This window comes from Acomys russatus, chromosome 28, assembly GCF_903995435.1.
Source record: "Acomys russatus chromosome 28, mAcoRus1.1, whole genome shotgun sequence".
Taxonomy (NCBI): Eukaryota; Metazoa; Chordata; class Mammalia; order Rodentia; family Muridae; genus Acomys; species Acomys russatus.
The window spans coordinates 38,402,455-38,415,316 of NC_067164.1; the positions used below are offsets into that span (position 1 = coordinate 38,402,455).

A 12,862-nucleotide genomic window follows, 5' to 3' on the forward strand; every position below is an offset into this window, starting at 1 on the left:
ATTGCACCTACTTCAATCCTGCCCCTCCTTCCCTTCATTTTCTTCTCTGCCCCTGACCACGATCTCTTCTTTAATTTTTATTATTACACGTGTGTACATACATGGATATGTGCAGGCACATGTATACACAGCCCTACTGAATGAACTTAGTGTTGCTCAGGTGTGCCTGCATCCATGGCTGACCACTGGGGATTAGACATCCTATGCTGGAGCCGTCCCCAGAGGACACCGATTCGCCCTCTTTCCGAAGCCATTGATCACTTACAGCTCTTTGCTAGGGATCGAGACCATGTAGGGTTCCCCCTGCTCATAGGCCTGCTGATGTTGTCATCATGCCATTCTTGTTTGGGCAGTCATACTGCTGAGAATCATGGGTGTGTTTTACCCGGCACATCTATGAGACACATCTGTAGACAGGTACCCTGGGCCTCTGGAGATATGCTCGTACACTTCTCATTGGGTATTTTAAGCCACCTTTCTCTTTAACTTTGCAATATGCCTGTCACTCAGCCAATCTCTATTCTAAGTTTATGCACTTTTGGTTTGATTATTGCATATATGTCAATGAAATACTCCAAATGGTAACGTTTCCCCTCTTCCAATAGTATTGCATGCAGCTGTGGGTGCTCATGAGATGTTTGTGCTGGGCCGAATTGTAGCAAGTTGGATGGTTAGTCTTCAGTGTGACGTTAAGAGGGACACAGCACCAATCTGTCTAAGGAAGGATCAAATTCTAATTTATTGCAGATGTAAGGAAAATTGAAGAGCTTAAGGAATTCAAAGAAGTATTTGTTTGCACAAGATATAAAAGATAATCCATGGCAGGAAATGGATGCGCTGTAAATGGCCTGGAAGCGTGGTCTAGGCGCTTTTTTTTTTTTTTTTTTTTTTTTTTTTGCCTTGGAGTTCAAGAATTTCTTATTGCACTCAGTTATCCACAGTTCATATAAGAGCTAGATGGCCTTTTCAAAATCAAGCTCTATGTTAACAAAGAGAAATTTCTGAGAGCTTTGGAGATATTCTTATTAGTAAAGCTACATTCTACTTTGCTGAAGAGCATGTGAGAGAGAGAGAGAGAAAAAAACCATATGCTTGCTGCCTACACCTGTGCACATGACGAGAGCCTAGAGAAGGATGTAAAAGGCCCTGACCTGTGACTCCGCCATCTTCCCTCACACGGGGTCCCTCGCTGCACCTGGAGCTGGGATGGTTGGTGGTCAACAGGCCCCAGCGATGCTCTTGTCCCTGTCAGTGTTGTGGTTGCAAAGGCTTGTGTGATCATGATCATTTTTATTATGTACCTTTCCGTTTGAGAGTGTTGGCCTCTTTCGTAGTAGAATGGAATAATTAGAAAAGACCCTCAACTCCAGGCAGAAGGTGAAAGTCAGCAGTGAACATAGATTGTTGTCAGCGTTTCTGTTGGGGAAACAGCTTACTTTATGAAATATCTTCCTGTCAAGCATATCGTGTCTATGTGTTCTTGATAGTGGGAGTGGGAGGCATCCCATCCTCGGTTGAATCACACGTTCTTCACGAAGACCGTGTGCTCCCTGAAGCAGAGTGCCTTCATGGAGACCCCGTGATTTAAGGCTCATTGTACACCTTTTCTCCCACTTATACACTCTGGAGTTCCTGGAATCCAGAGAGCTGGACCAAAAAAAAAAAAAAAAAAAAATGGTAGGAGACAGAGTGTAACGAATAGTCCACCTTCAAAAAACAATGAAATTAAAATTGAAATTAGAGCATGCCCTTAATTTCATACGATGATAATCACTAGCTGTTATCTGTGAAGTAATCAGACTTTGAGACCTCTATAATAATATTTGTTTTTATAAGTTCAGTTATTTAAGTATACCCAAACACACTCTGTAAGATTACTGCTGTGTACAACTGGATAATTACCATCTAGGCAATTAAAATTAAGATATGAAGAAAATTGTTCCAATTAAATTAAAATTTATGAAAATGTTTTAATGAATAATACTTGAAAACTGTACTTAAGTGAAAAAATTTAATTTGACTTTATAAATAATTTATGAGTTTAAACAATTTTCTTTCATTGATATATTTTATAAATATTATATAACTTAAAACAAAAACTTTGAGGAAAAAATGAGTCATATTAACTTCCAGTCCCTTCTGAGATTCTGAAGAAAATAAGAAAAGTTTAAAATAACTTTAAAGAACTAATGGATGTCTTAACGCCTCCATTCTCCCAGTTACCAACTTTTCCAGTGAATATTTTTATATTTAAGTGTGTATATGTGTACATGTGTGGGTATGTGTATGTGTGTATGACTAGTGCGTTAGTGTATATGTATCCTTGTGTACATGCCTGTGTGTATACACACATACATGCATGTGTCTGTGTGTAGATACTTCTGAAAGCCTGAAGAGAACCTCGGAAGGCTGGCGCAGGAGGTATAGGCAGTTTTGATCTGCCTGATGCCATGGGTGTTGGGAACTCATCAGGTCTTCGAGAAAGACACTGTGTGCTCTTAACTGCTGAGCCGTCTCTCTTGCCTTGTGAGTAATTCTTGTAAGCATGTAAACATTCTGTAATATCTCTCATGTTATCACCCTTGGATCCCCAGCATGCGCGTGCATGCGCACACGCAGCTCCGTTTCTCTACTCTGTCCTACACTGAAATTCTGGAAGATTTGCTTATGATGGCTGTCTCTCTTTTTCTGCTCCGCAAGTTGATGAACACATTCCTGTGAGAAGTATTTTGTTTGTTGGCTCAGGCTGAGGCCAGATGCTGACATATCTCTTACAGGGCTGTCAGTGATCTCTAGGTTGCCTACCGAGTGATCTAGACCTTTATGAGTCTCCAGTGATCTCTAACTTAGTGATCCGCGGTCATGAGGCCCTCGTACTTACCTTACAGTGTTCGATTCTTTCACCTCTCCCATTCCTCTTCCTAAACCTCTAAACTTACTTCGCTCTAGTGTTGGTCTTCCTTAATGATTTCATACAAAATCCTGCTGTCTAAACAGCAGTGTATCCATGACGTCCAAGTCAGTATATTCGGCCCAAACGCTGACCCTGTACTCTCACTTCTGTTTGTTCACACTGTACGGGTGGGAACAGCAGCAGGTTTTTTTTTGTAGATTGTTCCACAGATGGGTGGATGTTCTGCCTCACTTCCCAGGATTATTTTCAAGTCCAGATCAAGGGATATGAAGATAATTTGCGAACTGTAAATAAGTCACCAGCTGACTTTATTATATTAGCCTTAGAAATGTGTAATATTCCAAAACAATAAGAGAGAAACAGGATAAGAGAGATTTTAATGTGTTTGAGCATTTCCATCTAGATCTTCAAACACAGTATCTCTCTCCAAATTCAATATACAATTTAACTTATCAAACTCTGGGCATGAGGGATAGTGGGATAATGATTTTGCATTCGAATGCAAAAAAAAAGAATATATTACGTTCACTTTGATAAAATAAGCTATCTTTAATGCATGAGGCTTACAAAATTGACAGTCACTAATATGAACTTAAACGGCATGTTCTTACAAAGCTAGTTTTGGTGTTAATCATTTACAATGCAAATAAGCAATTAAATCCATAGCTCTAAAGCTCAGGGCTTTCTGACCGAAGGACTGCCACTGAGAGAATACGACATGGATCCAAGCTAACAAGAGGCCTGGGCTTGAAAGACGTGAGTCTTAAGTCTTAAATGTCGACCGCTTACAGCAAATCCTCCTGCAGCAGCTCTGTAACTTCTTGGTGCATAATAATCAACTGGAAGGATCATAAAGCTCGCAATACCTTTATTTCTCAGCTGTTTCACCCAGAAAAATATAATTTGCTTCTGGAAGTAAGTGACTAGATTCTAAAGCTCTGACAAAACTAGAAGCTAAGTGCCTTGTTGGGTTGGGATTAAAATCTTACTGACTTCTCATTGCAATCTGGATAACAGGTAACTGAACTACAGTCAATGACGTCACTGTTGTCACTAATATGTGAAGTCATTACATGCTTTTCAGGAGAGTGCATCTGAGAAATCTGAAAATTAGTGGAAATCTATATGAAATTTTAAAGTTTCAAAATTAATCATTTTCAAGTAAATGTATTTTTCTGTTTATGGTGGTGGATGCCTATAATCCCAGTATTCCAGGAGCTGAGGCAGGAGGATTATAGGTTCAAGACCAAACAATCTCAGAACAATAAAATTAAATGCATCAAAACTAACTGAATAATTACATCACAACTACTTTTAAAACATTAAGATGGAAGTCAGCATTAGTTTGACAGATAAGTCATTATTTGCTTTCTTATTAGAAGAATTTCCTTTTAAATCATATTCAGAATATTTTCTAAAACTAAGCTATTTCCTTACATTGAAAGTATCCAATTTAAAATATTAAATTTGAAAAAAAATAGATAAAAATATTCTGTAATCCCATAGTAAGACGCCAGAACAACCTATTTCCCAACATACTTTGATGTGTTTGAAGTCACATTTTTTTAATGCCCCATGACCCTGTGTTGCACTCCCGCTATGCTCAGTTGAAGACAACAGATTTCAGAGCCAGAAAAAGACTACCTGAGTGCAGGATCTGGAACACTTGTTGCAATTTTTACTCACTTTTTTTCATTTTACTTTTTAAGTAATTTTTCAGACTACATCCCAATTGTTATCCCCTCACTTGTATCTTCCCAATCCCCCCTCCCTCTTTCACCCTATTCCTCTCCCCTAGACTTCTGACAGAAGGAGACCTCCTCCCCCACCATATGATCACAGCCTATCAGATCTCATCCTGGTAGCCTACTTCCCCTTCCTGTGAGTGCCACCAGGCCTCCCACCAAGGGGAAATAATCAAATGGGGGACACCAGAGTTCATGTCAGAGTCAGTCCCCACCATCTATACAACTGTGGAGAATGCGCTGTCAATTGGCTAGATCTGAATAGGGGGTCTAGGTTTACTGCATGCATTGTCCTTGGTTAGTACAGCAGTTTGTGCAGGCCCCCCTGGGTCTAGATCTGCCAACCTTGATGGTCTTCTTGTATGATCACTGGACCCTCTGGGTCCTTCTGTCTCCTCATCTTCCATACCACTCTCATCTGGAGTCCTAATAGTTAGTCCCAGCATCTGTCCTGATCCCTCACTAAGTGAAGACTCTCAGAGGACATCCATGTTGGGCTAGTATCCAATTATAAGTGAGTATATGCCATGTGTGTCTTTCTGGGTCTGGGTTAACTTGCTCAGAATAATCATTTCTAGTTCCATCCGTTTGCCTGCGAATTGCAAGATTTCCTTGTTGTTAGTAGCTGAGTAGTGTTCCATAGTGTAAACGTACCACAGTTTCTTTATCCATTCTTCAACTGAGGGGCATCTAGGTTGTTTTTATTTCTTTTTAATCATGTGGTTTCACTTTCAGTTCAATAGAGGCAGCACAGCACCTTCATTTCAAAATTATTGTTTATTATTATTATTATTATTATTATTAATTACTACTACTACTACTACTATTTAGGTGTATGAGTGCTTTGCATGTATTTTGTGCACCATGTGTTTCTCTGGTACCAACTAAAGGTGTAAGATCCTTGGAGCTGCAAAGAGTTATGAGCCACTGCCTGAGTCCTGGGAATGGAATTCATTGTTCTTAATGTTGAGTCTCCAGCCCTATCCATCCTTTCACTGTTCACACTTTTTAGTAATTTTTGAGGAACTGAATTGCACAGACTTTTCAGTTCTACACACACACACACACACACACACACACACACACACACACATGCACGCACGCACGCACACACACACACACACACACTTAGTGTGGAGTGGGGCAAATTTCAAGTTGAAAAACTTCATTATAATTCTGCCCTGGTAGTATCTTTTTAAATTAATATTTGGAAAAATACCTGGAAATAATAAGACGTGACAAAACTCTTATTTTTCAGGTGATAAAAAATTTCACACAAGTTAATTTAAAAGTAATTATGATGGGGAAGGGGACTCTGTGAAGTGTGCTGTCTTACCACGCCTTGTTGTTTTATGTTAAAAGGTTTAATTGTCTTCAAGGCTCAGTGTCTGTTGATTGCATGTCACATGACTGGTTGTTTTGTGAGCATCAATCTTCATAAAAGGAGAGCCATGTGCTTCTTCTATCTCTGTCATTTTCCACTGTCACTCTTCAGCATTGCTTTGAACCTGACAGTCTATCTGTAGTAAAGACCTAAAACCTAGATCTTGTGGTGTTTGTTTTTTTAAAGATCATTCCATTTGATGGGTGAAAATAAGTCTTGGGGCATTGACATGTCTTTTCTGCATGTACTAATAAAATGAACAGTTTCGTAATCTTGCTTCGACCCTGTTTGCAATTAGAAATGAGGAAACATTTCACCCTCAAAGTTATTAACAGCGTCAAAAGCGTTCACTAAATGTTCTCAGGTCTGGACCATGACTTGCTGGAAAAGAAAGCTTAAACATGTGTGGACTTTGAGCAAATCATTCTTAAAAACTTGAACAGTGAAATCACTGCCTGTCTTTACCTTTGCTCACTAGAGAGAACACACATATAAATATGTCTTTTCTGAGAAATTGTCTTGCCTTTTAGTTCACAATTGTACTAGAAGCTTGTAATTGCCCTTCTCTAAGGTAAAGATGAAAAAGAATCTTTGTGTGGGTGTTAGCTAGCTGGCACCTCAATGAAATACCTAAACTAGACAATTTATATGAAGGAAGTTGTGGTATTTTTCCTCATGCCTTCAAAGGGTTCCGGTTTGGGCCTGTAGGAAAGCCATGTGTCATGGTGGGGTGCACAAAGGCCATGGTTTGTGAGAAACAAACAAGAGATGGGAAGGGGCAACAACCCCTCACTCACGGGCATCTGTCCGATGGCCAAACTTCTTCCCACTAGACTCCACCTCAGAATAGTTCTGGCACTTCCCAATAGGGTCACAGACTAGCAACCAAGCCTTCAGCCTTCAGCCTTTAGACCACATTTAAAATAGAAAACAACCATGACTGATTTTGGAACTTTCCATTCAGTGAATCAGTAAAGTGTGTCTTAGGTTTAAGCCTTATAAGGGCTTATCTGTAACAGTAGCAGTCACTTTTGTCATTGAGAAAGTCCCAAGCATTGTAAGCATATACATATATTTACATATAAATTAAATTATATATATGTATATATAATTTATAAGGTAAAATAACATATATAATTACATACATATATGTGTGTTATTCTACCTTATAAATTATGCAAAAGGTGACCACATCAAGTATCTAATTTCATTTTGGAAAACGCATTTCATTTTGAGAAGAGTGAGATGAACAAGTGTAATTTTCGGATCTCAGTGAAATGCACAGAGACTTCCTGTTACACATAACCAAGCACAATGGAATGATGTGACCTACTTAGCACCAGTAAAATCACCAAACCTTGAAGGGTGGCGCTTGCTGGAAGCGTCACTGCCAACTGCGGTTACCATCCAGAAGTCATGCCCTTAATGTGTGCGCAGATCAGCTTTTTGAAAACTGCACTCTGCATAGGCCCAAGCAAAACTGAGGAACGGAGAACGTGTAGTGTCACAAGTGTAAGGTGCACACAGATATAGGCATCCATACGTTATATATAACTGTAAGGTGATTATGAAACTCTCGTGTGATACTTAAACCTCGATTTGTTTCTTAAATATATTTTGTTAATTTATTCTAAACTCAATTTGTTTTAACATTGAGTTTTAACTGATAATTAAAACTCAACTGTTTTAAAATTTTACCTCTTGAAATACTTTTTGTTTCCAAATTGGTTACATTAAACATTAGGTCCCATCAAAGAGATAACAGCAAAATTAAACTTCACCTGTGTTGTTCAAAGTTGAAATTATGGATTTGCTCATTCATGGCATAAAATATCTGCTACGTTGTATCTGAAGCCCTTTAATTGCAATGGACAGTGGCTGGCTGGTAGCTGAAGAGCCATACACACTGATGCAGAAGGCGTCTATACTCCGTGTCACATGCTTTTGGGAGGGATGGCTTTGTTATCTTTCAGCAGTCAGCTCCAGCCTACCCTGTGGATATGACCCTAGACCCATAGTGGCTGCCTGGAGCCCCGTGCATGTGTTTCCAGCTCATACATACTTAAGTCTGTACAGTGCAAGACTGGCAGCAATAAGGAGAACATTTATAACGATATGCTGTAGTAAATTCTTTAAATGTTGATATAATTAATTTCTGGGATTTGTGTGTAATATTTCTAGGCACCATCAGATAAATGAAACCTCAGAAAATCTGAACCCTGGCTAGTACATCCTTATTCTATGTACTTACTTAATCACACTTTTAGTAAAGAAATATGTGTTTGCACCGAGACTCATGTCAAAGGCTGTGCTAAACCATTTTTTTTTTCCCGCTTTTGCTACTACGATGAGGAACCGAGATCTATGTCAGTGGACAGAACTCACACGTGGGATTTCACAGCTGTGATTAGCAGTCTAAGTGAGAGTCAAGGTCAGACTCACAAACACCCTTAGAAGAGATAACGCACCTAATGAACAGTCTGGAATGATGGCCAGTTGCGTTTATCAGCTGCCTCTCCCTCTCTTAGGCAGAAAGGCTCTGCAATGGCTGCACACCCTCCCCTCCAGAGCTGTCTCTGTCTGGGCTGAGAGTGACACAGCAGGAAATTGCTATCTGATTTACTAAGCATCCTTCAGGCAAAGGCAATAATTAAAATATTCTGATTTCAAGATGCTAATTTTTTGGCTCAATACGGTGATATAAATGGATCAGTATGCAAAGCAGATCTTTGTTGCCCAGTTGAAGCATTATTTTAATTTACCATTTAGTCATTTCTGGCATCCATATGTGATACAAGCGTGCACGCGCGTGCTGAAGCATGCTATATTCACTTGCATGCCCATTATATAATTTAAATGTGCAGTCTGTGTATAGTAGTATCAATGGAAGATAATGTTTAAAAATAATCCTTGTTACTATTAAATAAATGCTCACGCATTTATTAGCTGTGTTGTCTCCTTGGTAAAAGGCAGTCAAATGAAATGTGGAAAATACTGTTTCTTTTTTTGTACAGTCTAGTATTTTCATACACTTTTTACTTTATTCTCACAAAAACCCACTCTTCTTGTGTATTTAAGGTGTACTACGGTATTCGGGGGGTCTATTTGACATGTTAACCCAGTTGTATGGAACGGAAAAGACCAATTTCATTTCTCACCGGGTTAACTTCAATCTCACTCTGTCTTGGGACTTCTCAGCCGAGGCAGTAAGCTTAGAAGGTCCTACAGAATCCAGAGCTCAGGTGCCTAAACTTAGCTTTCAAAGCCATGTGCAATCAGTTTGGGTATGCAAGGGTGCAGGTGGGTGGTGCCTTTTGCAAGATGAAGCCTACAAGCCCCTCTGAGAAGGTACTCCAGGTGAACTAACCAAACAAAACACTCGAATGTGGATTATTGATCCAGAAGCTACAAGCTTAGAATGTTTAGTGAAAATTAAATACCAATAGCTCTGAGCACCTGAATGGTTAGTATGGCATTAACCACCAGAGTTGGGTGAAACACTAACCCCCTTTTTAAATTATTCTTTCATGAGCTTTACAAATTATATCCTCAAGGCTGAAGCACTTCAGCTAATAACACCAGTGTTTGGAAGAGCACCCTTACATCTAACAGATTGTCAGGGTCTGGTTCGGGGTCAGATGTGCTGGCTCTTTCTCTACATGGCTCAAAATTACATTCCAGAGAAACTGAAGTATGTTAATAGGGTTTCTCGGGAATTGAATTGTGTGCTTTAGAATTTAGCTCTTAAAAAAAAAAAATAGAATTTAGCTCTTCAAATCCGATATCAGAGGCTGTCATGATTTTCAGGGGATGGGCGTGGCAATAAAAGAGGTGCACTGCACTGAGGGCTTTTGAGAGTCCCCACTCAGGTGTCCAGGTCATTGGATATGGTTTGGCTTCTGTCGTAGGCCAGACATGCAACCCCTCCTATCCCCCATCCCATGGTGGACACTCCTTAGGTTGTGACCATGAGGAGTTACATGGCCCACAGAGAGCAGAGGGATGGAGAAAGGAGGTGAGGGTCGTCTGCAGTAATGGACTATGCTCCTTCCCTAAAGTCACATCCTGGGACCTGCTGTCCCCTGGGTGTGGGCGAGGCAGGGGTCAGGGTTTCTGACGAAACGCTGTCATCTCCTTCTTTCCTCTCACGCGTTTCTCCCTGGTCAGCAGCTCTGTGAATGGCTTGGATTATGACTTACTGCGGGCACAACTGGCTGGTGATAGGACAGAAAACCCCAGGCATTGTTTAGGGAATGGCATGTGTTCTCCTGGAAACATAAGAGCTGTTCCTTTTAAGGCAACGGTCCCCACCCCAGGCCCTCCAGGCCCTCCAGTTCATTCAGTGGGATGCGGTGGTGCTGCCCGCATGCAGCGCAGCCCTCAGTCCTGGGATTCAGTCAGAGGCTGGCGCCTGGTGGCTGACCCGTCCACTGAGCGTGCTTGTGTTGTTTTTTGCAGGAGGTGAACGAGATCGGATGACAACGAATCATGAGAGCTATCTCCTCATGGCGAGCACCCAGAGTGACATGGAAGACTGGGTCAAGTCCATCCGCCGAGTCATATGGGGGCCTTTTGGAGGAGGTGAGCAGACTGTGGTTATAGAAAAGCAGCAGGCAGATGAAGCCATTCATCCTTTCCCTCCAGCTGTTAGTGCTGTGAGCTCCCATGTCCAAATGGGCAAATGTGAATATAAGCGATGAACTGCGCGACTCCATTGGTAGGTGTGTGTCTAGATGCCTCTTAGAGTCTCAATCCCCACCACGTATCTCTCATAGCATAACTCCTGTGACTATGCTGCATTCCAAAACTGAAAAGCAAGCGCTGTTTTGTTTTGTTTTTTTTAATTTTTCCCACTTTGACTAACAATAAGTGATTATGGCATTTGAATCTTATTTTCTTCTGTGGTCACTTCAAAATTAATTAACAATGAAGAAATAAAAGCCAACAGTTATCGCCTATAAAACTGACAAAAATTATTTAATAAATAGGACATACACTACAAAAGTTCACCAGCTGTAAGAAAACAATATATTCGAAAGGAATTTCCTCAGAAAGCCCCCAGGAGCTCAATGACATAAAAAGGAATGCCGCAACTTTTGGTGAGAGCTGACATGGTTTAGACGAAATAGATGTAACAAGACAGATATTGCTGTAATACAGGCCCCCCCGCCCCCCAAAAAAAACATTTTTGAAAATGCAGTATGCAGGAAATAAGCTAAAAGATGTTAAGAACAGAACAGAATGAAAGGGGAGAAGAAATTAAAGGTGGGAATTTTATCTTCCAAGAAACAGGAGATGGAGTAAAATAAACAGAAATGCTATTTTAAAAAAATATTCGACTAGCCAGCCATGGTGGTGCAGGCCGGTGGTCCCAGCACCAGGAGAGGCAGAGGCAGGTGAATTTCTCTGAGTTCGAGGCCATCCTGGCCTACAAAGCGAGTCCAGAACAGCCAAGGACTGTGAAACTCTGTCGCAAAAAACCAAAAACCAAAAACAAAAAACAAAATATAGCAATTTAATGGAGCCCCAGAAAGAGTAATAAATATTTATATACTACCAAATGTATTTCCAAAGAGGTATAATAACATTAGCTAAAAACGAATTATGTTAATGTTGACCTAGTTAAAAGGCAGGTTGTGTTAACTCAAATTCACATTTAATAAGCCAGAAATAACCCCCACGTTTATTTAACATGCTTTCTTGTAGACCATCAGCAAGTTGAATTCACCAAAACTAATTATTTTCTATTAATGTATTAGATGTTCCTTAGGTCGACTGACCTCTTCTTTTAGAATAATTCCAACGCAGTTTATAATTTGATGTTAGTTAAATTATAATAAATATTGAGCTTTGGGGATGTCTCGGTAGTAGATTCTGTGTGTTTAACATTGCATAAAGCTCTGGGTTTGAGCCCCAGAACTTAAACAAAGGAATGGGCTTGAGACTACATAGTAAAAGTTTACTGGAGACATGTTGGTATCTTACCACACAGATTACTAATATGCCTCTGAAACGTCTGCTCTTCATCAGTGTCTGCTTTCAGGTGTGTGGGGAACATTCACCCCAGCTTTCCTGGTGTCTCCCAGCTTTACAGCTGATAGACCAGACTGGTGACTGAGCCCTGGTACCAGCTTTCACTCTCAGTGTCTCTGCTTGTATGGTGGAATATTCACCTACCCTACCCATAAGCTAACATGATGTGGGACGGTCTAAAACACCTGCAGGCCCACAGATGGATATGCTGCCCTCCACAGAATCCCCTGGGGGCAGACACAAGACGTATGTCACTGGCCCCAGTTTGCTGGAACTTCCTGGACTGGAGATGGCTCCCTGCAAATGGGATGTTTCAAAAGTCTTACTGTTCCCTCTCTTCCATAGTCAGATTGCTGAGACCCCTGAGTTCAGGGGGAGCCTTAATATCAGCGTAGGGAGGCATTGCTTAGAGCGATTGCATCGAAAGTATTCTGGCTCCTTCTCTTCCACCTCTCTTCTCAAGAAAACTGGGTAAAAAAATCAGTGGCCACTGGTAGTCCTGCCAGCCCAGAATCTTCAGAAATGATCCCAAATGGAGGCAGCTGCTGTCCGTGAGTCTCCAAGTCCATGAGCCTGCAATAGACATGCTAGTGGCTCGCTACTTTATATACTTTATACATGTTAGGGATTGTGTGTGATGTACATGTGTGTGCTCGTACACATCAAGCGTGCAAACGTGGAGGCCAATGTTACTTTTTGAGACTGAGCCTGGGGTGCACCATTTCAACTAACCTGGCTGGCCTGTGTTGTTACAGGTGTGTACAGCCACATGTGCCTTTTACACAG

The 12,862-nt window shown here is 40.7% G+C and overlaps 1 protein-coding gene across 4 annotated transcripts in view; it reads left to right on the forward strand.

The window, feature by feature from the left end:
* Positions 1-12,862, forward strand: part of Arhgap24 (Rho GTPase activating protein 24) — a 310,110-nt gene that overhangs the window by 240,715 nt on the left and 56,533 nt on the right. For all 4 annotated transcript variants that reach the window (XM_051170759.1, XM_051170762.1, XM_051170761.1 and 1 more), the window contains one exon: positions 10,502-10,624. In XM_051170759.1, the coding sequence (XP_051026716.1) occupies positions 10,502-10,624 (123 nt within the window). The remainder of the gene's footprint in view (positions 1-10,501; positions 10,625-12,862) is intronic.